General features: G+C 52.1%; 7 protein-coding genes across 7 annotated transcripts; 4 read left to right on the top strand and 3 right to left on the bottom strand.

The window, feature by feature from the left end:
- The first annotated feature begins 1,115 nt into the window (after positions 1–1,115).
- On the top strand, positions 1,116–3,597 carry B0H65DRAFT_177510 (major facilitator superfamily domain-containing protein). Its single transcript, XM_062821465.1, has 6 exons — positions 1,116–1,650; positions 1,708–2,019; positions 2,081–2,607; positions 2,671–2,992; positions 3,042–3,181; positions 3,253–3,597. The coding sequence occupies exons 1-6, from the start codon at positions 1,491–1,493 to the stop codon at positions 3,436–3,438; spliced, it is 1,647 nt and encodes a 548-aa protein (XP_062683597.1). The 5' UTR covers positions 1,116–1,490; the 3' UTR covers positions 3,439–3,597.
- Positions 3,598–4,163: 566 nt separating this feature from the next.
- On the top strand, positions 4,164–4,946 carry B0H65DRAFT_177486 (uncharacterized protein). The gene is made up of 2 exons (XM_062821464.1): positions 4,164–4,705; positions 4,881–4,946. Exon 1 carries the CDS (start codon positions 4,325–4,327, stop codon positions 4,673–4,675), a length of 351 nt encoding a protein of 116 aa, XP_062683596.1. The 5' UTR covers positions 4,164–4,324; the 3' UTR covers positions 4,676–4,705; positions 4,881–4,946.
- A 656-nt stretch (positions 4,947–5,602) lies between these two features.
- B0H65DRAFT_548286 (uncharacterized protein) lies at positions 5,603–6,127 on the top strand (the record flags this gene model as incomplete). Its single annotated transcript, XM_062829568.1, has 2 exons — positions 5,603–5,731; positions 5,954–6,127. The coding sequence occupies 2 exons, from the start codon at positions 5,603–5,605 to the stop codon at positions 6,125–6,127; spliced, it is 303 nt and encodes a 100-aa protein (XP_062683595.1).
- A 640-nt stretch (positions 6,128–6,767) lies between these two features.
- Positions 6,768–10,078, bottom strand: B0H65DRAFT_508388 (P-loop containing nucleoside triphosphate hydrolase protein; the record flags this gene model as incomplete). Its single annotated transcript, XM_062828217.1, has 8 exons — positions 6,768–6,937; positions 7,099–7,371; positions 7,471–7,660; positions 7,859–8,091; positions 8,174–8,570; positions 8,631–9,282; positions 9,303–9,805; positions 9,839–10,078. The coding sequence occupies 8 exons, from the start codon at positions 10,076–10,078 to the stop codon at positions 6,768–6,770; spliced, it is 2,658 nt and encodes an 885-aa protein (XP_062683594.1).
- Positions 10,079–11,162: 1,084 nt separating this feature from the next.
- Positions 11,163–13,569, top strand: B0H65DRAFT_423001 (uncharacterized protein; the record flags this gene model as incomplete). The annotated part of the gene is made up of 5 exons (XM_062824430.1): positions 11,163–11,437; positions 11,506–11,830; positions 11,916–12,399; positions 12,588–12,696; positions 12,735–13,569. 5 exons carry the CDS (start codon positions 11,163–11,165, stop codon positions 13,567–13,569), a joined length of 2,028 nt encoding a protein of 675 aa, XP_062683593.1.
- Positions 13,570–15,288: 1,719 nt separating this feature from the next.
- Positions 15,289–16,874, bottom strand: B0H65DRAFT_177416 (uncharacterized protein). The gene is made up of 2 exons (XM_062821463.1): positions 15,837–16,874; positions 15,289–15,754 (listed from the first exon to the last, which is right to left on the bottom strand). Exons 1-2 carry the CDS (start codon positions 16,525–16,527, stop codon positions 15,459–15,461), a joined length of 987 nt encoding a protein of 328 aa, XP_062683592.1. The 5' UTR covers positions 16,528–16,874; the 3' UTR covers positions 15,289–15,458.
- On the bottom strand, positions 16,875–18,884 carry B0H65DRAFT_177415 (uncharacterized protein). The gene is made up of 2 exons (XM_062821462.1): positions 17,170–18,884; positions 16,875–17,112 (listed from the first exon to the last, which is right to left on the bottom strand). The coding sequence occupies exon 1, from the start codon at positions 18,738–18,740 to the stop codon at positions 17,280–17,282; it is 1,461 nt and encodes a 486-aa protein (XP_062683591.1). The 5' UTR covers positions 18,741–18,884; the 3' UTR covers positions 16,875–17,112; positions 17,170–17,279.
- Between the last annotated feature and the right edge of the window lie 580 nt (positions 18,885–19,464).

Below are 19,464 nucleotides of genomic sequence, written 5' to 3'. Positions count from 1 at the left end.
TATACATATGCAACTTTGTCGTCAAACGACTACCTATACTCTGATATCAGTCGGTGGTTTCACAGCCAACCGACCGGAATAAGGCATTGCAGCCCAGCGAACAAACTGAAAACACGCCGTCAGAAGTCAATGCCCAACCAAGCAGCTGTCTCGTTCGCAAGATGTGTAACATGGGGATTTGCAGGGACATGTTACACGGCAATTTGCAAACGGAAGCATGTACTCAGACCCTTTTCCAAACGGCATCCGCGAAAACTTTGGGATACTGACCCAAACTGTTCAATCATCCATTTAGTCCTGCGATGACGAGTCAAGACAAAAGAGTGGTCAAAAACGTGGGTATCACGTGCTAAGGCACGCTTTGTCAGATATTGACCACTGCGCCAAACACCCAAAAATTGGAGCTCCATCGAGGTGATGGAGTAGTGCCAGCTCTGAACCCCCTATATTCGACACGCTTCGCTACTTCACCTCAAGCCTCGAATTATCGATCGGGCCAGGCCGACTTGGCAGTGACAGGGCAAACTGCGGGGAAACAGGCATTCGGCGGCAAAGGTAAGCGAGGAAAGTTCAGCAAAATACAGGGGACCAGTATCAAAGACCAGAGCATATCGCTTCTCCTCTGGCCAATTGACCAGGTTCAATACTGGGTCGTGCCAACTTTGACGGGCGGGTGTGAAGCAAGACATTGAACGAAGACATCTCGATGGAATTGAGGTGGTGAAGATATCGCAGAACATTCTTTCGACTTCGAGTCCTCCCACACTTGATAACGGCGTGCTTTTGCTCCAATGGGACGCCTCCCCCACTCAAGTCATACACTCACGGACTCATTGACCTGTGCAGTCTTGGCGAAAGGGGGGGTTTGTGTACACAACAACGTTTTGAGATTTGGACCTTCGAAACGCAATAAGAAAATAAAAAACCTCAGCTAAACTTTCAGAGAAACTGTTGCGCTGATAGTTACAAGTACTCTGATTTCGAACGCACTTTCAGTTTTTATGCATCTCCTCATTTGGTGGAGATGCAAGCGAATGAAGTCTTCCTTGATCTTTCCGTTTCGAAGGTCCAAATCTCAAAAAGTTGTGGTGTGCACAATCCCACCCCTTTCGCCAAGACTGCACAGGTGAATGAGTCCGGGAACAGAAGACCCTGGAAAGAGCCCATTGACTGCGGGTGCTTGAACCATGTCTCGTCGATAAAACATGGTGTTAGCTCTGCAGCCGGAGTTACATCACCCCCGAGGTTGAAGGTGGCTGTCCGATCACGGCATCCCGAAAAGAGTATGTGGTACCGTGCAGCACAAGGAGGTCCAGGTCTTCTGACCTTCCCACCCCTCTTTTGCTCTCGCCAGCCGACGTCGATATCGGTGCCATCTCCCGCTGCCTGTAAACTGTAAAAACCTGGCGATAAACATCTGCTTTGTGTTTTGCAATTGGAGACACCATCATCCTTGACCGGCAAGCTCAATTGTGCCATATATCATTGACATGAACAACAATGCACAGGATGTGTCTGATAGCGACAGCAACTCCACGCTGTGTTCCGACGTGGGCGAAACATCACCTCTCTTGGAGTCGCAACCAACAAAGCCGTCGGATGTAGAAGAAGTATGGAAACCAGGGCCAGGATTCTGGTGGATTGAGATTGGTACGTAACCGCTTGGTTGGATAACAAGAGAAGAAGACACTGACCTTGCGTGGACAGCCTTGTGGGCCAACGTCTTCCTGTCGGGATTCGACACGACCATCACGGCGTCGACGTATGCCGCCATCAGCTCCGAGTTTGGTGCCGCAAACAACGCTGCCTGGTTGACGACATCGTACCTTATCACGAGTACTGCGTTCCAGCCGCTCTATGGTAGACTGTCAGATTTGTTCGGACGGCGCCTCTGCTTCTTTGTATCCACCGTAACGTTCATGGCTGGCTGCTTTGGGTGCTCCATGGCCCAAGACATGCTAACCCTCAACATCATGCGGGCCGTGGCCGGGTTTGGGGGAGGAGGGTTGATCACCATGGGTGAGCTGACCTTTTTTTTCTATTCGGCGCCTCGGAGAGCACTTGTTGACCACACCACTAGCGACTGTCATCAACTCGGACATGATTCCCTTTAAGCAGCGCGGTATGTACCAAGCGATGCAAAACATTCTCCATGGATTTGGGTCCGTGCTTGGGGCATCACTCGGGGGCACCATTGCCGAGACCATCGGATGGAGATGGTGCTTCTTGTCGCAGGTGCCCGTGTCGTTGGTAGCTGTCGTGGTCGGGTACTTTGTGCTGGAAAACCCGTTGCACCTGGTCGAGCTGACGGGCCCAAAGCGACATATCCGGTCTGCATTGCAATGTCTCGATCTGTCCGGGGCCACGCTGCTGGTTGTAGGACTCGTAGTCCAACTCTTGGGATTGAGCTTTGGGGGCAACGAGTATCCTTGGTCAAGCGTGCCGGTAGTCACCGCCCTGGTAACGAGTTGTGCGTTGTTGGTCGGGTTCATCGTGGTCGAGGCAAAGACCAAGGCAATGCCGATGATACCGTTGCGGATGCTGCAAGGCTGGCAACCATGTGCGGTGCAGTTGAGCAACATCTTTTCCGGCATGGCATCGTATGCTGTAAGTACCGAGTGCCTAGGTCGCTTTGACGGAAGATCTGCTAACCACCCCCTTTTCTCTCAGTATATGTTTATGATCCCGTTGTACTTCCAGGCCGTCCGGGGAGACTCGCCGTCCAAGGCAGGTCTGAGGCTCGTGATGCCGTCGTTAGCAACGCCGGTGGGCGGAGTGATGGCAGGGGCTCTGATGCAACGCGGGACACGTCTAAGCTATAACGTTCGGTTGGGAACAGCCATGACGCTGATCGGTAACATGCTCGCAGTGACCTTGGGGACGACGGGCGATCGACGAAAGGAATTCGTGTTCTTGGTACCGGCGACGCTGGGTCTTGGACTGACTCTTCCCAGTATTCTGTTTAGCTTTGTGTCTTTGTTTGAGCATCGAGGTAGGTTGCCCAGGTCTGGAGGAGAGGAGAGCTGCTAACTCGGAAGCAGATCAAGCGGTAGCAACGTCGACGGTGTATCTGATCCGGTCCATGGGCGCCATTTACGGTGTGACCATAACGTCGGCCATTGTGCAGAATGTCTTGATGGCGAGACTGTCGGCGACGCTGGGAGATGCGGCAACAGATGAGGTGAGTGTCGCCATGGTTCGATATTCTGTGGGAAGCAACGGTAACTAATGGTCAATGGCAATGAGTACTAGCTTGTCGCGAAGCTGCGCAAGTCGGTGTTTGCGCTGCGGGAACTGTCGCCCGAGTTGGAAAAGGCAGTCAGGGCCTTGTACGGGGACGCCTTGAGGATTTCGTTTCTGGCGTCGACTTCGTTTGCTCTGCTGGCATTCTTGTTCTCTTTCGCCATCAAGACGGGGAAATTGCAAAGAAAGACCTGATGGACGGCTGAAGGAAGGTGCGATAATTCTGCTCGAGTCCGTTCTTTGGTGGTCGCAGGTTGTTGAGGAAGGCGCAGGTAGCTGTACCAGACCAAAAATGACATGCTCGTTCTTTCCCAGTTCGATTGCTTAATTATTGCGTGATGTGCTCATATTGATGCAAGACGGCGCCGTTGACATGATGATCGCTGTGCTTGGAGGCCAGTTGCCAGCTCCAGCCAACCAGCGCTCAGACAGCTGCTGCCGGCTGTGGTTGTCTCCACACTCTTGTACTTTTGTACCTTTTTGCTCTCCAATGATCCAATCATCCAATCAGTCTGACATTCATTTTTACGACATCCATCATCATCAACTTGCCCAACATATGAGATCACGTTCACCAGTTCTCCAAGGCCTTCAGTCCTTTCTCACCATCCAACTGTGACCAGGTGGATGCCTAAGTTGGTTCTTAATTCTATCAATGAGGAAGGTGTCTATAGACTTGTCAGAGAAAGGCATCCGAGCCTCGGACTCAAAGGTCGATTGCAACATCAGCCCAGTCGCACAATCTTACTGGTCGAATAGTCTGACTTGCGAGGACTGAGTACGAGGAACATGATCCTGCGAAGCCTACAGTAACCATAGATCAAGTCCGACGAAGCCACTCAGACGCTCGTGCTCTCAACATGATAACAATCACAACATCCATGATCTCTCACAACAGTGTCTCACCTTCCAAGTTCAATCAAGCGCACAGCACCAGTTCGAGTTATCAGGACAAAGACTAAGAAACAACCACAATTCCATGGCTTAAAAAGGGAGGTGGTGAGATGCGTGTGAGAGGCGTTGGAAGAAGTCTTGGTCTACTGACCGGACGTGTTCATGGATTCACAGGGAGGAGACGCCGATGACTGAAGCTCGATGGTTGATACAGCCAGACCAAAGACTGAATAACGGGTATAAAGGCCATCCAAAGTTGCCTGAGAAAAGTCATGTCCAGCAGTTCCATTACCATCAACCTCATCAGTTCCAACTCCAACACCAGCCAAACTTCCACCAGCCAAGATGCAGTTCAGACTCTCCATCGCCGTCCTTCTCACCTTTGCTCAGCGCCATTGCCTCTCCCGTCCCGTCCGACGACCTCGCTACCAGAAACCCCGGAGCTGAGGCCGTCGACACTCTGCTCGAAAGGGGTATCTGCACTTGCCTTTGCGATCCCTGCAGTGGCCGATGCAGGCTCTGCGAGTCGGGCGTCTAGATAGAGAGAAGATGTCCTTCCACTTTGTAGGTGAGCATCCCATGACCCGTCTCGGTCCACTGCTCTTGCCCTGACTTGAGTGGACCCACTCCCCGTGTCTTGGGACTTCCACTTCCACTCTGCTGTTCTTGCCCCTTCCACTCTTGTTTTGCTGTGTTGGAATGAGGAAGAATTGAATCTAACTGCTCATTGGCTCGAATTTTAGATTGCAGATGGGATATGAAGGCCGTCGTTGAGTTAACCCAAAAGGTCAGGGTCAGAATTGGAATCGTTGGTCGAGTGACGAGTCTTGGCATCAGATATCTTCGGTGAAGAAGGGCTCAAGCCACTCTGCGATTGCAATTCAAACAAGACAGAAAAGAAACAATGGTCTTGTCTAACCCTTACTTTCGAACCTCAATTATCTTATCAACTTGCCGGACTTCGCCTTTTGATTCTGTCGTTGCCGTGTGGTCAATGGCATCTCGTCGCCGTGATCGTCGGCCGAGCCGATCAATTGGATCAGTGATGTCACACTTGCACCCCACCAATCTGATGTCAACAAATGCTGTGATACTCGTTCCTGAGAACCCCAACGGCCGTCCCAAAACCTCGGACGGAACTGTTACTCTTATTCTCAACCGCAACCCATCTCCAATTTTCTCCGAATTCTCGTCCTGTTACACAGTGCTTCTTGCTTCCATTCTCCGATCTACTACCACACTACCACACTGCCCGGCATCCTCAATCATCAACCACTTCGACGACCTACCTCTACTCTACTCGACTACCATAATCTGATGTCTACCATGTATTCCCGATCCCTCCAACACGCCCTGGTCCGGCCAGCGACGGCTACAATCCGAGCATCAAACCGACCAAGCATGCTCCTCCGATCCCTGAGCTCATCCCCCCCAACCATCAAGCAAATCCTCCAAACCCAAGATCATGCTCGAAGACAAGAATGCCTTTGGTTTCGTCCGCCATAACCCCCGACCTCCCAAGCCAAGGAAGGTCGGAGTCACGGAGATCAGAGGCCCGTATTACTCGGCCATGGGCAAGCGATATCTGCAGGATGTTCTTGAAACGTAAGCCACGATCGCAGCACCCCCGAACCGCTTGTAGGAGCGAAGAAGGCTAATAAGCTGCACAAAAGAATGGGATACCACATCGACCGACTCAAATTCGCCGGCGGCTCCTTCTCCCCTTTCCCCTTTTATTCCTCTTTCCCCCTTTTATCCCCTTACTTCCACTTCCAAAACCCTCACTAACCCCCACCCCTCCTTCTCCCAAAAACAGGGCGGCTGGATCGAACACATCCTCACCCAATCCCCCCCCCCCCCCAACACCGCCGCCTCGTCCTACCTCGCCCACTGCAAATCCCTCGGCTTCGGCGTCATCGAAAAATCTCCAGTCCACCGGCTTCCTCTCCCTCCCTCCCTGCCCGCCCGACGACATATTGGCTCCGACTAATCCACAAAGTGCACGCCGCCGGCCTTACGGCAAAACCCGAAATCGGCATCCAATTCGGACGCTTCCGTGTCGCCCCCCGCACCGAATTGGAAAGCATGGGTGTCATGCGACAGCGTCGGACCCGAGTAAGGTTGTGAATCTGTCCCAAGAGATTCATTGAGGAAGGAGGGGGGCGTGGAAAGGATCATTCATGATTGGGATGAGCGAGGGGATCACGGAGAATGTGTTGAAAAAAAAACAAATTGGCTGACGGATGTTGTGGTGCAGGCTATTTTGAGGGATTGGAGGTGCCTGCCGAAAAAGGTCATGTTTGAGGCTGCGGCGGATCCGAAGGTGTTTAATTGGTATGTGAGGGAGTTTGGGGACGGATGTTAATTATGTTTGTGGATCATTCGCTAGATTGTGCAGTTGAGTTGTTTGCGGGAGGGGATTTGGGGTATGGAGGATACGTTTGGGAAGGTTGTTTCTTTTCGGTGAGCGTCCTGAAGAGGAGAGATAGACGACGACGACGACGACGACGAATATTGAATTTCTACGTTAAACTGGACGGAAGAAAGAAAATGGAACCGCTTCACAGCAGTCAAAATGCAATCTCTGGCCTCTGCCTAGGAGCGCTGTGACAGCCAACTAGCCGAGTCTATCAGTCATCCAGCCCAAAAGCGGGACCTCTTGAAAACTCATTGTGCGCTCGCTCGTCCTCATCCTTTCCGTGAAGATCCTTCAGATAGTCCTTGAACTTGATCATCATATTGCACACCTCTTCAAAGTCTTCCTGATCGAGTGTCGGCACGTCATTCTCATCCTTGTCTTCTATCTGCATGAATCAAAAGTCGGCGAGGGCAACGGCTGTTTGGAAGGCTAGGTATCGAAGTAGACACGGTTAGCAGGTACTTGGCAAGCAGCAAAAGCTTGTGTAGTGTAACGTTGGTACTCAAAGGAATGGAAGAGAAAAACCGGATGTCACGACTCACCGTTTCGAATCTCTCGGCCGTTCCACGGCATGCTCGTGATATCCCTATCCTCCAACACGTAATCCTGTGCGCGTCGAGTGATTCGAAAATCGGTACGTTCGGAAGACAACTTCTTGAAGAACTGCCTCCAGATCTTCTTCCTGTCTTGGGGTGTTAGGCTCTTGTAGTGGATTACCACGTGAATGCGCGACATGAAGGCATCGTCGAATTGGCCGACTCGGTTGGTCGTCAGGAAGAGCACACCGCGGTAGTACTCGACGCATCTGAGGAACACTGAGAGCCAGTCATGGGTTAGCTGAAGAGTTGGAAGTCGAAAGATCCTTGTGGTTTCAGGCTTTCAGCCACGTGAAAGAAGCCTTGAGGTTGACATACCAGATACCAGGCTGTTGCGCTTGAGATCGGCCGTTACTCTCTTCTCTAGAAACACGTCGGCCTCGTCGATGAGCATGACTGCTCCCCATTTCTCTGCCAGCTGGAACCACTTCAGCAGCCTCTTTTCCATGCTGACATCTTCGGTTCCGATGTCTGCGCACGTGAGCGAGAGCAGCGGCCTCCCAGTGTACTCGGCGATGCATTCTAGAGTAAGCCGTGTGTTAGCGCAGATCAAAGACCCGACAGCGAGGGCCATCAAAGTTATCTACTAGGCAGTTAGACGGGGATTTGGGTGCTTGCCTGCGGTCTAGAGTCCCATATGTTAGCATTCTTGTTCTGCCAATGTGCCTGAGATGGCATCTCATCAGGTGAAGGGGCCTGGTATTACAAATGTTTTCCCAACGCCGGGGCTTCCGTGAAGTAGGAAGATTTGGCCTTCGCCTTTGTTCTCAATGTGGTCAGCTCTCCAAGCGGCCGCAGGAGCTCCAGGCCCTTTCGCATCACCAGAGTATTTCTGGATGAGAGCTTTGATCATGTTCTTCGTCTCCTCTTGGAGAACCAGCGTGTTGATTGCCGTCGTGTTCCTCTTGAGGTCCTTGCAGAAGCGCGCGTCAACCATCACTGACGTTTGCATAGTTGCTGTTAGCTGCTGACGCATGGATGAGAGAAATGAGTGAGTCCATGGGGTAAAAAGTGCACTTACGCCAGTTTCTAGATCTCAAGTCAAAGCCGAAGAGCCTTCGATTGCACAAGAGATATCTGTGCTCTGGATCTGGGACATGACTAGGCAATCTGAGATCCGATACCTCCAACTTATGAGGGTTCAAAAGGTCGTAATCGGTCCAAGGGAATCTCGGAGGTGGGTGCGGTCGGAATCCGTGACACTCTTCACAGGGGCACTTTGCTAAGCCACGGCCCATGTCGTCGATATCTCCAAGAACGGGGGGACGATGGAAGGTAGCCTCTCGTGAACTTTCCTTCTTCTTTCTGCCCTTGTCCGTCTCGGCCGTATCGTCTCCATTTTGAGAGGCATTACTGGCAAGGCTTGCGCTTTCAATGTTGTAATAGGAAGCAGTATCAACGTAGACGCGACCTTGGAACTATGTATCGAAGGTCAGAAGATTCTAAATGTCACGAATGATTGCAATGGCTTCACCTACCTCACGTTTCCTGTCGTCCAGCAGGCGACCGGAATATGAGACCTGTTTCCCACGAAGAAGCTCGAACCATCTTTTTCCATCTTTTATCAGTGCTTCCCGGAGCTTTCCCCCATCTTCCTCATCCTTGTATTTAGAAGGGATGATGTTGAGGTCGGTGATCCTGCGCTCTCCCTCAAAAGGGGGTAAGTACACACCTCGAGCTCTCCTTCCGACATAGCTCCCGTCGTAGTCCAGGTTCCATAGTCCTACTGTCCATCCTCTCGGGAGTGTGACTATCCTATCCTCGAGGATTTCTGTCCTGGCGTCATGATACTCACAATCAATGATGACAAAGGCTGCAAGACTCCCGTGCGACTCCAGATAAACGGTAATTCCCGGTTTGTATAGAAGCCACACCATGTCATAGGTACACATCCCTCTGGCATGACGGGCTTTCTCATCGGCGACCCCTTGGCCATTGATGTTCTCTACGAGCGCCAAGAGCCGTCGTAGATGTGGTTTTGCAAGTCGTGTGACGTTATCTTCATCCGGCTGCTCAATATACCTCTCGAAACCGTCCAAGTGAAGCCACACCAAATCGTTATGCCGGCCTAATTCCAGAGTCCTCCCTTGAAGATCCCGCGAAGGGTAATAGGGACCAGCTTTCGGATCGCTTGAATGAGAGCAGGAGACATAACCGTGACCAAGATCCTGCCAACGGCTACATCCACAAGTGGATTATCAAGAATCCCGTCTTTCTTGATTTGCTCAATCTCCCAATAGTCCCGATGTTTGTTGGCAAGTATGGAGGTTTCCAATACGGTCTCGACCCTGAGAGTAGGTTTTGTCTTGATTTGTGAGAGAACACCCTTCCTGGCCTCGTTGAGATCAAATGGCCCCTGCCACTGTTCAGAACAAATCGGCTGATGCTCTTCATCCACATATCGAACGTAGTACGAAAAGTTGTCCGATTCACTCTGGGCCGACTGTGTCTTGCCACTAGAGCTATTGCTTTTGTCGTCTTTTTTGAATGGGGGTGGACGCAATGATTGATCACATTTTGGACAATTCCAGAAGCCAAATGAGGTGAGTACTGCGTGAGATTGTCCAGTCCTTTTGCAGTAAAGATCAATGGAACCTTCGGCCGTCCAGCGTTCGTCTGAAGCTTCGCTCCCTGACACTGACTCTGAGTTGGCCTTGCGATCTTTGCCACTTGTCTGTGGGTTCACCAGGGAGGATTCCTGTGAAGTTTTGTTGGTATTGTCGGTGGCTGTGGTGGTGTTGGTACTTTCTCTGAAGGGCGTTTCCTGCGATGTGGCTACCGCCTTGGGTAAGGGGGGCAAGGCGCCAGCTTCCCCGGAATTTGGCGAAGAATACCCTGTTGGAGGTGCTGGTGTGATTAAGCCTTCTTTGGGCAGCGATGTGGAATCGGATACGGTCGTGGTGTCATTGCTGCCTCCGACGCCCATAGCTGGGGAAGTCACGACGGCTCGATCGTCGACGCTGGCAGGATCAGACGCCTGGTGAGCAACCGCAACACCAGCGGTTATGGAAGACACTGTGCAGAAGCGGTTCTCATCCGAGTTTGAACCGGATGAATGAACGAATGGCTCAGAATGACCCTTGGTGTTTGGTGGGTGACGGAAGTTGACCCAACAGGGAAAAACAGCGGACAGCCAGTTTCAGCAACAGAGTACAAGAAGTGATCATGGTCCATGAGCAAACTGAGAAGGCGGGGGTAGTAGACCTTCTTAGCCTTCATCATCTGGAGGAGCTTTTCCAGATACTTTGCCAATTCCAAAGAGATAGACGCGGGCAAGAACAGCTGCGAAATCCCAACATCTCGTCAGGCTGTCGCTGTAACCCTCTAGCATGCAACTTCCCGTCCCCATCACGCATCTGCACACTGTCACACCAGTATACTTGCTAGAAGGGCATGGGCACACATCAGGCTCCCAATTTTTCGATGTGGTGACCATGAGGTTGCCTCTTTCCTGCATCTAGCCCGTCTCAGCTTGACATACCCCGCGCGCTTAGATGATCCAGACCCAATCGTACGCGGGAAGGCTCGAGACAGTAACTGGATTGACCTCGAAACTAAAGAGGACGGGCAGAGCTCACCCGGAAACTCATGGTGCTTAAAGATGGCGGCGGCAAAGTAGCTCGTCGATAGAACACAGTGGACGGGCTCATAATACACAGTAACCCATGCGGCTGCGGCCTTTGGCGAGCTGGCCGATATTGGTGTTCTCCCAATATCGAAGGCAACCACGGGAAGTCCAGTGCTACCACGGCATGCTCGAGTATTGCGACGAGGCTGTGTATTCAAGACTGTTGACCGGTCCCAGCGCATGTAACAGTGGCTCACTCGAGATTGTCCCTGCAAGAGGTTAGCACAGGTGGTTACCTCGTTGCGCCCAAATCCCCGCTCATCATGAACAATGCACGTTGTGCATCCAAGCTTGATACATGCCAGCAACCATCTTATCATCAAGGCCATACCGGTTACCGACTTATCCATCCGACTTCCCACTCCATAACGGCAAAGGAGAAATGGCTCGTGCAAGCAAGGACATCTCGACCACGCTCGCAACCCTTCCAAATGCAGCAGTCTCGATCTCGTTGCCGGTCTTGAGCCGGGCAGGCGTGACTCCTGAGATATCGCCCTTGGTGCGCAGATTCAGTAACAAAGCCGTCGTTGAGCAACCGGATAGCATTCCAATCCAGGCCATGGGTGCTGTTGTGAGGAGAGAGACTGATGAGCAGAGGAACAACCAGCAGCGGCTCGTGGAATGGGGGAGGTGGCTTGATTTTGTAATGGGCTCAACGTAAGCTGCAAGCCCCTTCGGCGCTCATAGGAGTGAATAACCTGAACTAACAGGTCTTTGGCGTTCAGAGATGATGATGATGCCTTCCCAACTCTCGAAGTTCAGAGCAGGGACCTGATCGATACTTGGAGACGCCTCTCTAAGTCGCTTCCGGGAATGATGGACTTGTCGCCCCAGGGAACATGGATCCCGACAGTCTCGACACTCAAACAGGCGGTCGTGCAAGCTGAAAACACAATGAAGGCCAAAAAGCTGAATGGCTTTGGATTGCTGAAGGACCGCTTCCACAGCCTGGTTCAAACCCTTGATGACCACAAGTATATGTTTGCAATTATCCCACAAGGCGATAGATACGTAAGCCTCTTCACGGGAGTGGTTTCCTTCATTGCAAAGGTGAGCAGTCTTTCTCAGACTGATCTTCCGTCACACCTTAACCACACAAACGAGATGTAAGGACCATGGCTCATGTGAGTGGCAGGCATCGATAAATCACATCAAAATCGGCGAGGCGTTCTCGATAGCTCTTTCAGACGTAAGCAGCGACTTGAGTTACGTTAGAAAATCTGCAATGGTCTCAGATAGTCCCAAGATGAGAAAGCTGGTTGTAGACGTTTATGTCGAGGTCTTTAAGCTTCTCTGCCAAGCTTTGGGATGGTTTACAAGCAGAAGCCGCAGGACCATAGCTGCTTTCGATAGGAACTATTATGCCCGACATGTACAGCCGTTTGTCGACAGAATACAGAAGGCCATCCAGCGAATCCGAGACGAAGCGCACCTCGTGACGCATGAGGTCGTCCAGGAAATTAGGGATATGGGGCATGTGCTTTTGCAACGAACAGCTGGTCGCGAAAGCCGCATGGACAGCGAAGAGATGAGCCACGAAAAGCTCAGCCGAATGGGAGAGACACTCGGATTCTCAAGCGTGCGAACGCTGAGCTCAGTTGAGCAACAGGCAGCACATGGTGAGTCATTGCCCAAGAAGTCGTCCAGTTTCTCCACGGTGACCTTGACGTACCATATAAGTTCAAGTGCCTGACTCCCCACATCATGACAGAGAACAACGTACGCGCAGTTTTGCAGAACGCCCACCGTGTTAGCTTTTGCCAAAAGCCAGCGATGGAACCATCGGCGGGGACAATCCTGCTACAAGAAGCCGAAATCGCGCACCTTGCGAACAAAAATATCGATGCGATGCAGGTTGAAGGTGAGTGTCGCGGTAGGCGCAGGCCTCCTCGTGCCCGGCACAAATCTGACTTGAGGTCATCACAGACATAGAAGAGCCCTTGATGCATCGTAGCGACTTGGAGCAGCATGTTCCTGCTTTTCTCTCTCGCTATCTCGAGGACGGCAGATCCGATTTCTCTCGCAACCCCAGTGACGCGTTCTCTACGCTTCTTCCCAGCGAAGTTATCACCGAACTCCAGAAGTGGATCACTGCCCCCAAATCCAACACGGTATGGGTCGCAGGTCACCCCGTCTCGCCGTTTGGGTCGGGTCTCTCTGTCGCTGCGCTTCGGGTCTGCGAGATTGCGAAGGAGATACGCATCCCCTGCATATCCTTCATTTGCAAGCAGCGGTATTCGTTCGCTTCCTCGTTCTCTGCTATCCGCAAGAACGGAAGCACGGGTAAACTCGACCCCAAGGAAGCCGGTTTGATAGCCCTTTTTTACTCTGTCACTGCCCAACTGATATACCTCCTCCCAGACCAGCCCTTTCCAAGCAGCACGGTGTTAGAGAAGGATAACTTTGAGCGTCTAGATGGAACCATGGCCAGCGCTTCCACAGCAATGGAGATCATCAGGGAACTGGCAATCCATGCGCCGCCATCGCTGATATGGGTGCTCGACAATGTGCAGAACGCGGAAAGCACCATGACTTATGCACATCTGAAAACGTTTGTCGAGTTTTTGCGTGAGCAGGAGAGGAAGACTAACTCCGCGCACGAGGAGGGGAAGAAGCCGTTTTCCAAAGTTTGCTTCACGACGGATGGAAATTGTGTGCTGTTATCTCGCTTGTCTCACAGGGACAAAGGCATCAGGCAGATCGATGCGTCAAGAATGGCACAAAGAAGGCCGGGAAGGGTTCTGCCAGGCGGGGCAGACGTGGGACAATTGGGATGGAGTAGGCGCTGAGTCTTTCGATATTATGGAGGACGTTAAAGATCTGGGATTTTAGTAAAGGATTAGCGGCCAGTTCTTCGTGAGAAAGGTCTCTCAAGTCGGGGGATTGGATCGAGTACCTGCTAGCCTTTTATGTGCAAAGCCATTTCTTCTTCCAAGAGGTCCAATGGCCCGCCTCCCATGGTGTAGTCCGCATTTTGATGGCGCGAAATCTCTCGACGGTTGCGAGTTCGACACTGGGCGACGGGAAGGCTGGGCGCTATCAAGCGGGCATGACGACACTCGATGCTGGAAGGGCAAGGAGACGAAATATGCTGTTGTGTGCTTAGATGGAAAGAGGGTAAACTTGTAGTAGTGCGGTGACCTTGTGAAGATTGAGACGTAAGTGTTTCCGATGATGGGGAAAAATGATTGGTTCGCGGCTTGAGGAGGAGAAGAGGAAAAGGCGTGCCAGGCCTAGCTAAATCCAATATTCTGCCAATGGAAATTCCAGTCGGGGTGCACCTTCCACACGTTACAAGATGGAAAATTTTGGACGGGCGGAGGGTGTCGCGTCAAGCAATCAGCCCGCGCCGCTCGAGGCTGTCGCGACCGACAGGTAACACCTGCTGTTCAGTCAGGCCTGTGTACCCCGCAGGACTCGTCCCCAACCGACGACTATTTCGGTGGAAATAAATACGACAACGAACCACAGACTGGGCAGGGCAGATCAGAAATCGCGGTTGAATCGGCGTCCGGCCCAAAAAAAAAAAAAAAAAAAAAAGGTAAACGCAATTGACGATGATGCTCAAGGTAGAGAATGAAGGACGAAGAAAAACAAAAAAAAAAAAAAGCTCAGCTCCATAAGATCGGGAATCGAACTCACAACGAAGGAGGACTCAACCGACCAGATGGCAGACCTACGAAAATACCACGCATTTTCTGGACCCAGCGCCTTACCACGTAGGCTACTGGACCGTGGTGGAAGGTCTGCGTTTTCGTGCTTATATGGTCCCAGTACAGGTCCTGCAGCTGGAAAGCTGGGGCCCGTGCCCGTGTGTTCGGAACGAGCATTTTGAAGGACACCTACAGTACATGTCCATTGAACAGTTTCAATAAGTGTCAGAAACAAGCCAGAAGCGTCGAATCCGTTGAATCTGTTATTCCTGTCTACCTTCAATTCAGTCCACAAGAGCACCAAAGAGGACCTTGATGGCCGGATGACGTAACGCTTTCAAGCATCTATCCCTTATCGCTATCGATAAGCGATAAGAGCACCAGAACAAACGGCCGAACCTACCGCTTCTACTCATCCATAGCAGATATCCTCTTTTGGGGAAAGTCACAGCTTATGCGGGCAGTTTTAGCCCGCTCTTAGCTGCATATGCAGCATCTTTCCAACAGGATTCGCTCATAATCCTAGCATAATCCACAAAGCATATCTGTTATGGATGAGTAGTTGCGGTAACACCAAGAACCCCAAAAAGACGAAGCAAATTAGGTCAGGATGTGCGGCCCGACAACCCAAAACCGTCCCGGAAGCAATGGCTTGGCAAGATGAAAATGGGACATAGTAAACTTTCTGTCCCGTCGGCAGTCGGCATTGTTGACTGGCCGTGCTGGCGGCGGCGTTAGTGGGGGGGTCGTTCGGTGGGCATTTCACCGATTTCATGTCGGTTCACGATTCACGCTCCGACCGTTTTCACCAGTCTACGAATCCACGGTGGTAAGCAGAGGATAGAACATGAAATATTGAAAGATCATAAGAAATGGTATGTACTTTTCAAGAAGAAACAACAAAGGAGATATAGTACAAATCATGCATTGTCCAGCTTAACCTCATCCTCCCATCCCATCCCATCCTATCCACGCTCTCTACCCACTTCTGCCACTTTGCCACCAGAAACACCCGATAATCCCATTTACAACTCATCCTTAACCGCAGTCTTAACCTTATCCACGACCTCCTCCACCTGAGTCTTGAACTCCTCCACCTTCTCAACCTGAGTCTTGAACTGAGCAGCCTTCTCGCCCTTCTGCTGCTGCTCGACCTCGTCCTCGGGAACAGAGTCATCGACCTTGAGCACCTGGGCCTTGATAGTGAACTCCATCTCCCTCTTGCCCTCGGCCCTGTCGGCGCGGGTCTTGTCGACGGGGTAAGCGACGACGGCGCCGTCGGTTGGTTTGGCGGTGTACTTTGTGATGTCGGAGAGAGTTTCTGTACATAATCAATCATCAGCTTTCACGGTCCTCTCACCCAGCCAAAAAGTCAAAAGGGAAAAAAAGAAAGAAAAACCTACCCTCACACTCACTCCCCTCCGCCACCCAAAGCGGCGCATTCTCATAAACCGCTCCGGGAGCAAAGATAACCACCCTGCTTCCATCCCCCCTCCTCCACTCCTCCTCCTCTTCCTCTTCATTCTCCGGTTTCTTCTTCTCCCTCAAACTCGTCGCCGTCTCCACAATCTTCTCCCCCTTCTCCACATCCGCCTTCGCCAACACCGCAAACAACCCCTTCCCCTTTCCTGTCTCAGACCACTCCTCCTCCTCAATCCACCTCCTCACCTTCAACGGCACATCCACATACTCCATCATCAACATATTCCTATCATACCCATGCGGATCCACGCCGTCCCAAGAACCGGGGTACTGCCGGTTCGTAAAGACCTTGCGCAAAGCTTCGACCCAGGGGATTAAGCCCTGAGGAGGAAGCTCCTGCAGGTCGTCGAGGAGGTACTCGGTTGCGCGGAAGGTGCGCTGAGAAGAGCAGGTGGGGACGAAGCGGGTGGGGGACGAGGCTTCAGATTCCGAGGAGATGGTTATGCGCGTGTTGTTGGGGTCTGCGAAGGGGTTGCGCCACGGCCAGTTGGGTATGAGGTCTGGCTTGCCGGGGAGACGTTCGGCGTTTTCGGGGACGACGGGGCCGACGGCTGAGGCGACGGTGGCGAGGTAGGCGTAGGTTGCCGCGCTGAGGAGGGAGGTGGTCTTCATTTTTGTGGATTTGTATAGGGTGTTTTGGTGTGTGTGGTTTGGTGTTGGTGATGATGCTGTTGATCAGAGCTCACCAGTGGTCAAGACTCAGACAGGAAGGAAGAGAGAGGATTGGAAGTGACAGTAGAGGAGACAGAGAATGAGGACGGTCCATGGTCGGCTTTGTGGGCATTTTCTTTACCGCGTTCTGTCTTGATCTCTGGCAAAGTGCAATGTTGTCCTCCGGAGGGCTCTTCCGCATTTCCAAATTCGATCATGGCCCGAAGCCGTCGCCAAGGGGGGTTCCGAGGGGCTCGTGAGGGGAACATGAGGAGACATTTGGAGAATTCCAGGGGTCTTTTGGAGTCGCACCAGGGCGTTTTTGGGGATTTGGGGTCAATTGGGGAAGAGATGCGGAGATCACCAAGTGAGGTTGGTGGGGCTGCTAGACGGGACGACGTTCCATTGTGCGGGGAAATCTGGGGTCAGGAACAGGAACTTCTGGAAGACATCCGAACCGGAGTACGACAGCGGATATGTAGGGGTACACTCATCCGAAGAGGGCTCGGGGCAACCCATTCCGATTTTGGACATTCAATTGCTGGCCTTTCGCGGTTACAGTAATGTGTCAAGAATCTGTGATGGATCTCTGGACAATCATACCATGGTGATATTTCTGGAGGGCCTGAAATGGAAGAAAATCATGTTAAGCCGCCGCACGGCATCACAGATCTGTCTCCACATTGTTATTCCCTATTGACTCCCGTGGTTGCCTACGGATTATTACTGCGAGACACGGGGGTCTTCTTTTGAGACGACGAACGCGACCCAAGAGTCCCCGGGAAGGCCTTGATATTGGCCGCTGCAAGGATGGCCGCGATAGCTTCATCGTCACTGTCCTTTTGCGATTTGATGTCCTTCTGGTTCTTCGTGGGCCAGCCGGGCCACTCAGTGGGACGAGCAAACAGCCGTCTGTCATGCTCGTGACCATGCTCTTGCAGCTTCGCGGCACCGTAAGCTTCCCAGAGGGGATTGGCGCCCGAGACTCCTCGATACGAAATGTCTTCAATGTCCCACGGGCTCGCCCGTGCAAGAGGGTGGTGCTTGCCCTGAAACGTCGACATGGCTCCGAGATAGACCATGAATAATGCCTCGGCCAGAACGATAAGTTGCCGCAGATCCTCCGGATTCTTGGCGGGAGACTTGGAGGCCATGGGATTAGGAAGCCGCAAAAGAATGAAGGGGAACTTGGGCATTGTGAGGTTCAACGTGGCGTCCTGGATCCAGGTTGCACCCTTAGCACCTAGGGTTTTATGCCGGGCAAAATAATGGGTTACGAGACGCCGAACAAACCCTCCCCTGTGTGAAGCTGCTGAGCCTACATACAGGCTGGCGTCTTCGGTCTTGTAACTTTGGTTATGAGCTGGGCGCTCTATAAGGCCATAGACGCCCAGCTCAACCCCTGCGTTCTGTTCATTCACCTCGAGCCATGGAAGCTCCTTTAGCTTGGCGATGGTCGGCGGGTATGGACTAGCCAGGATTTCTCGAACAGGATCGGATAGGACGTCTACTATCTGGTCGATCCACTGGTTCGGCGTCTTTTTCTGCAAACCCGAGACCCATTCGGGATGGGGATAGCAGTCAAGAAGCGCGTCATAAATCGAGCGAAGCCGGCGTTTGATCTTGTTGCTGAGAAGCCTGCGTCGCTCCTCCGCTTGGTCGGTTCCCTGAACGTCATGATAAGCCGGACCCCAGTCGAACTTGCGAGTGTCGGATGGCAACGAAGGGTCCCGCTGGCGACACAGCTGAATAATGAGCTTCTTGTAGAATGCCACTTCGTCTAGGTCCACTTCATCCTTCCCCATCCGCTTAACCACCAAGGGAAGGGGATCTCCTCGGGTCCAACCCGACGCAAAAGTCTCGATGTCGACGGGCTTCCAAGGCCGAATCCATTTCTCGCGGTCGGGCAGCCAGATCCTGCCCTTTTGTACCGTGTATTGAACGAGAGCGTCGCTACCGTTATCTTTTCGTTTGCTCGCGGTGGCAGCTGGAGTCGAACTGAAGGATCGGATAGCATGCGAGTGCATGTATGCTGAGACGTATTGGGTACTAGAATCGTATTGGAGGGATTGTATCGTCTGCGGTCGAGATTCCGTGACGCGTGAACATTGTAGTACGATCAACGGGCGGCGGCAATATGTCGCCCGTCCTAGGACCCGGGAGGAGTGTCTCATGTCTTGTGCGGTCGGTGCTTTGTTGGATTTCGCGTTTCTAGTCGGTCTGGTGACATGGAATGCAAGTGGCCCGAGGGAGGAACTGGATGGTGGCCAGTGAGAGTCGCGAGAAGATGCTAATCGTCGGCAATCGCGCGCGGTCGTACGAGACGGGAGTGAACAGGTTGTTCAGGGAAAATCGGGTTGGTCGAGGAAGAAATGGAGCACCGTCGTCGATTGTAGTTGCAGGGTCGTGGAGCCGCCGAGTCGGGAATGATGGAGCCGGAAGATCGTGGGCCGGGAAATGGATCAATGGATCCAGTCGGAGTGGATTGGCCGTTGACGGTGATCGCACACTCCAACGGCGCCGGACGGGAATCTGTCCGGCCGAACTTTTGCGAGAATGCCGTCTGCCCCGCCGATATGTACGTACCTTTGATTGTGGCTGGTGCCTACCGCAAACCGACTGCTAGTGTGGCTGCGCCAGTGGCGTATTAATTTATCGGGTACTTGGGGATGGACGTATAGCTCAGGCGATCTCCTCCCTTGTTGGGACCCACCAAGGTTTTCTATATATAACCCTAACCCTATTTAAGTCTGCGTCCGTATATAAAGAATAGGATATTTAGAGCTACATTGTATTATTATATATTTATAAGAAATTGTATCTATATTAAGTATATCCGTTTATAATAGCTAAATAATTAGAGCGACACAGTAAAAGACCCAGAATGTATTGGGTATA

Source organism: Neurospora tetraspora (assembly GCF_033439725.1).
Source record: "Neurospora tetraspora strain CBS 560.94 chromosome Unknown B0H65scaffold_3, whole genome shotgun sequence".
NCBI lineage: Eukaryota > Fungi > Ascomycota > Sordariomycetes > Sordariales > Sordariaceae > Neurospora > Neurospora tetraspora.
The sequence above is the reverse complement of the archived record's forward strand: the minus strand, read 5'-3'. Positions and strand labels throughout refer to the sequence as shown.

Coding starts and splice junctions, on each gene's coding strand:
- B0H65DRAFT_177486 (XM_062821464.1), top strand. CDS start 4,325: ATGACTGAAGCTCGATGGTTGATACAGCCAGACCAAAGACTGAATAAC.
- B0H65DRAFT_177510 (XM_062821465.1), top strand. CDS start 1,491: ATGAACAACAATGCACAGGATGTGTCTGATAGCGACAGCAACTCCACG. Junction 1,651..1,707: donor ATTCTGGTGGATTGAGATTG/GTACGTAACCGC, acceptor TTGCGTGGACAG/CCTTGTGGGCCAACGTCTTC. Junction 2,020..2,080: donor AGGAGGGTTGATCACCATGG/GTGAGCTGACCT, acceptor CCACACCACTAG/CGACTGTCATCAACTCGGAC.
- B0H65DRAFT_177415 (XM_062821462.1), bottom strand. CDS start 18,740: ATGAGACACTCCTCCCGGGTCCTAGGACGGGCGACATATTGCCGCCGC.
- B0H65DRAFT_177416 (XM_062821463.1), bottom strand. CDS start 16,527: ATGAAGACCACCTCCCTCCTCAGCGCGGCAACCTACGCCTACCTCGCC. Junction 15,755..15,836: donor GGAGGGGAGTGAGTGTGAGG/GTAGGTTTTTCT, acceptor GATTATGTACAG/AAACTCTCTCCGACATCACA.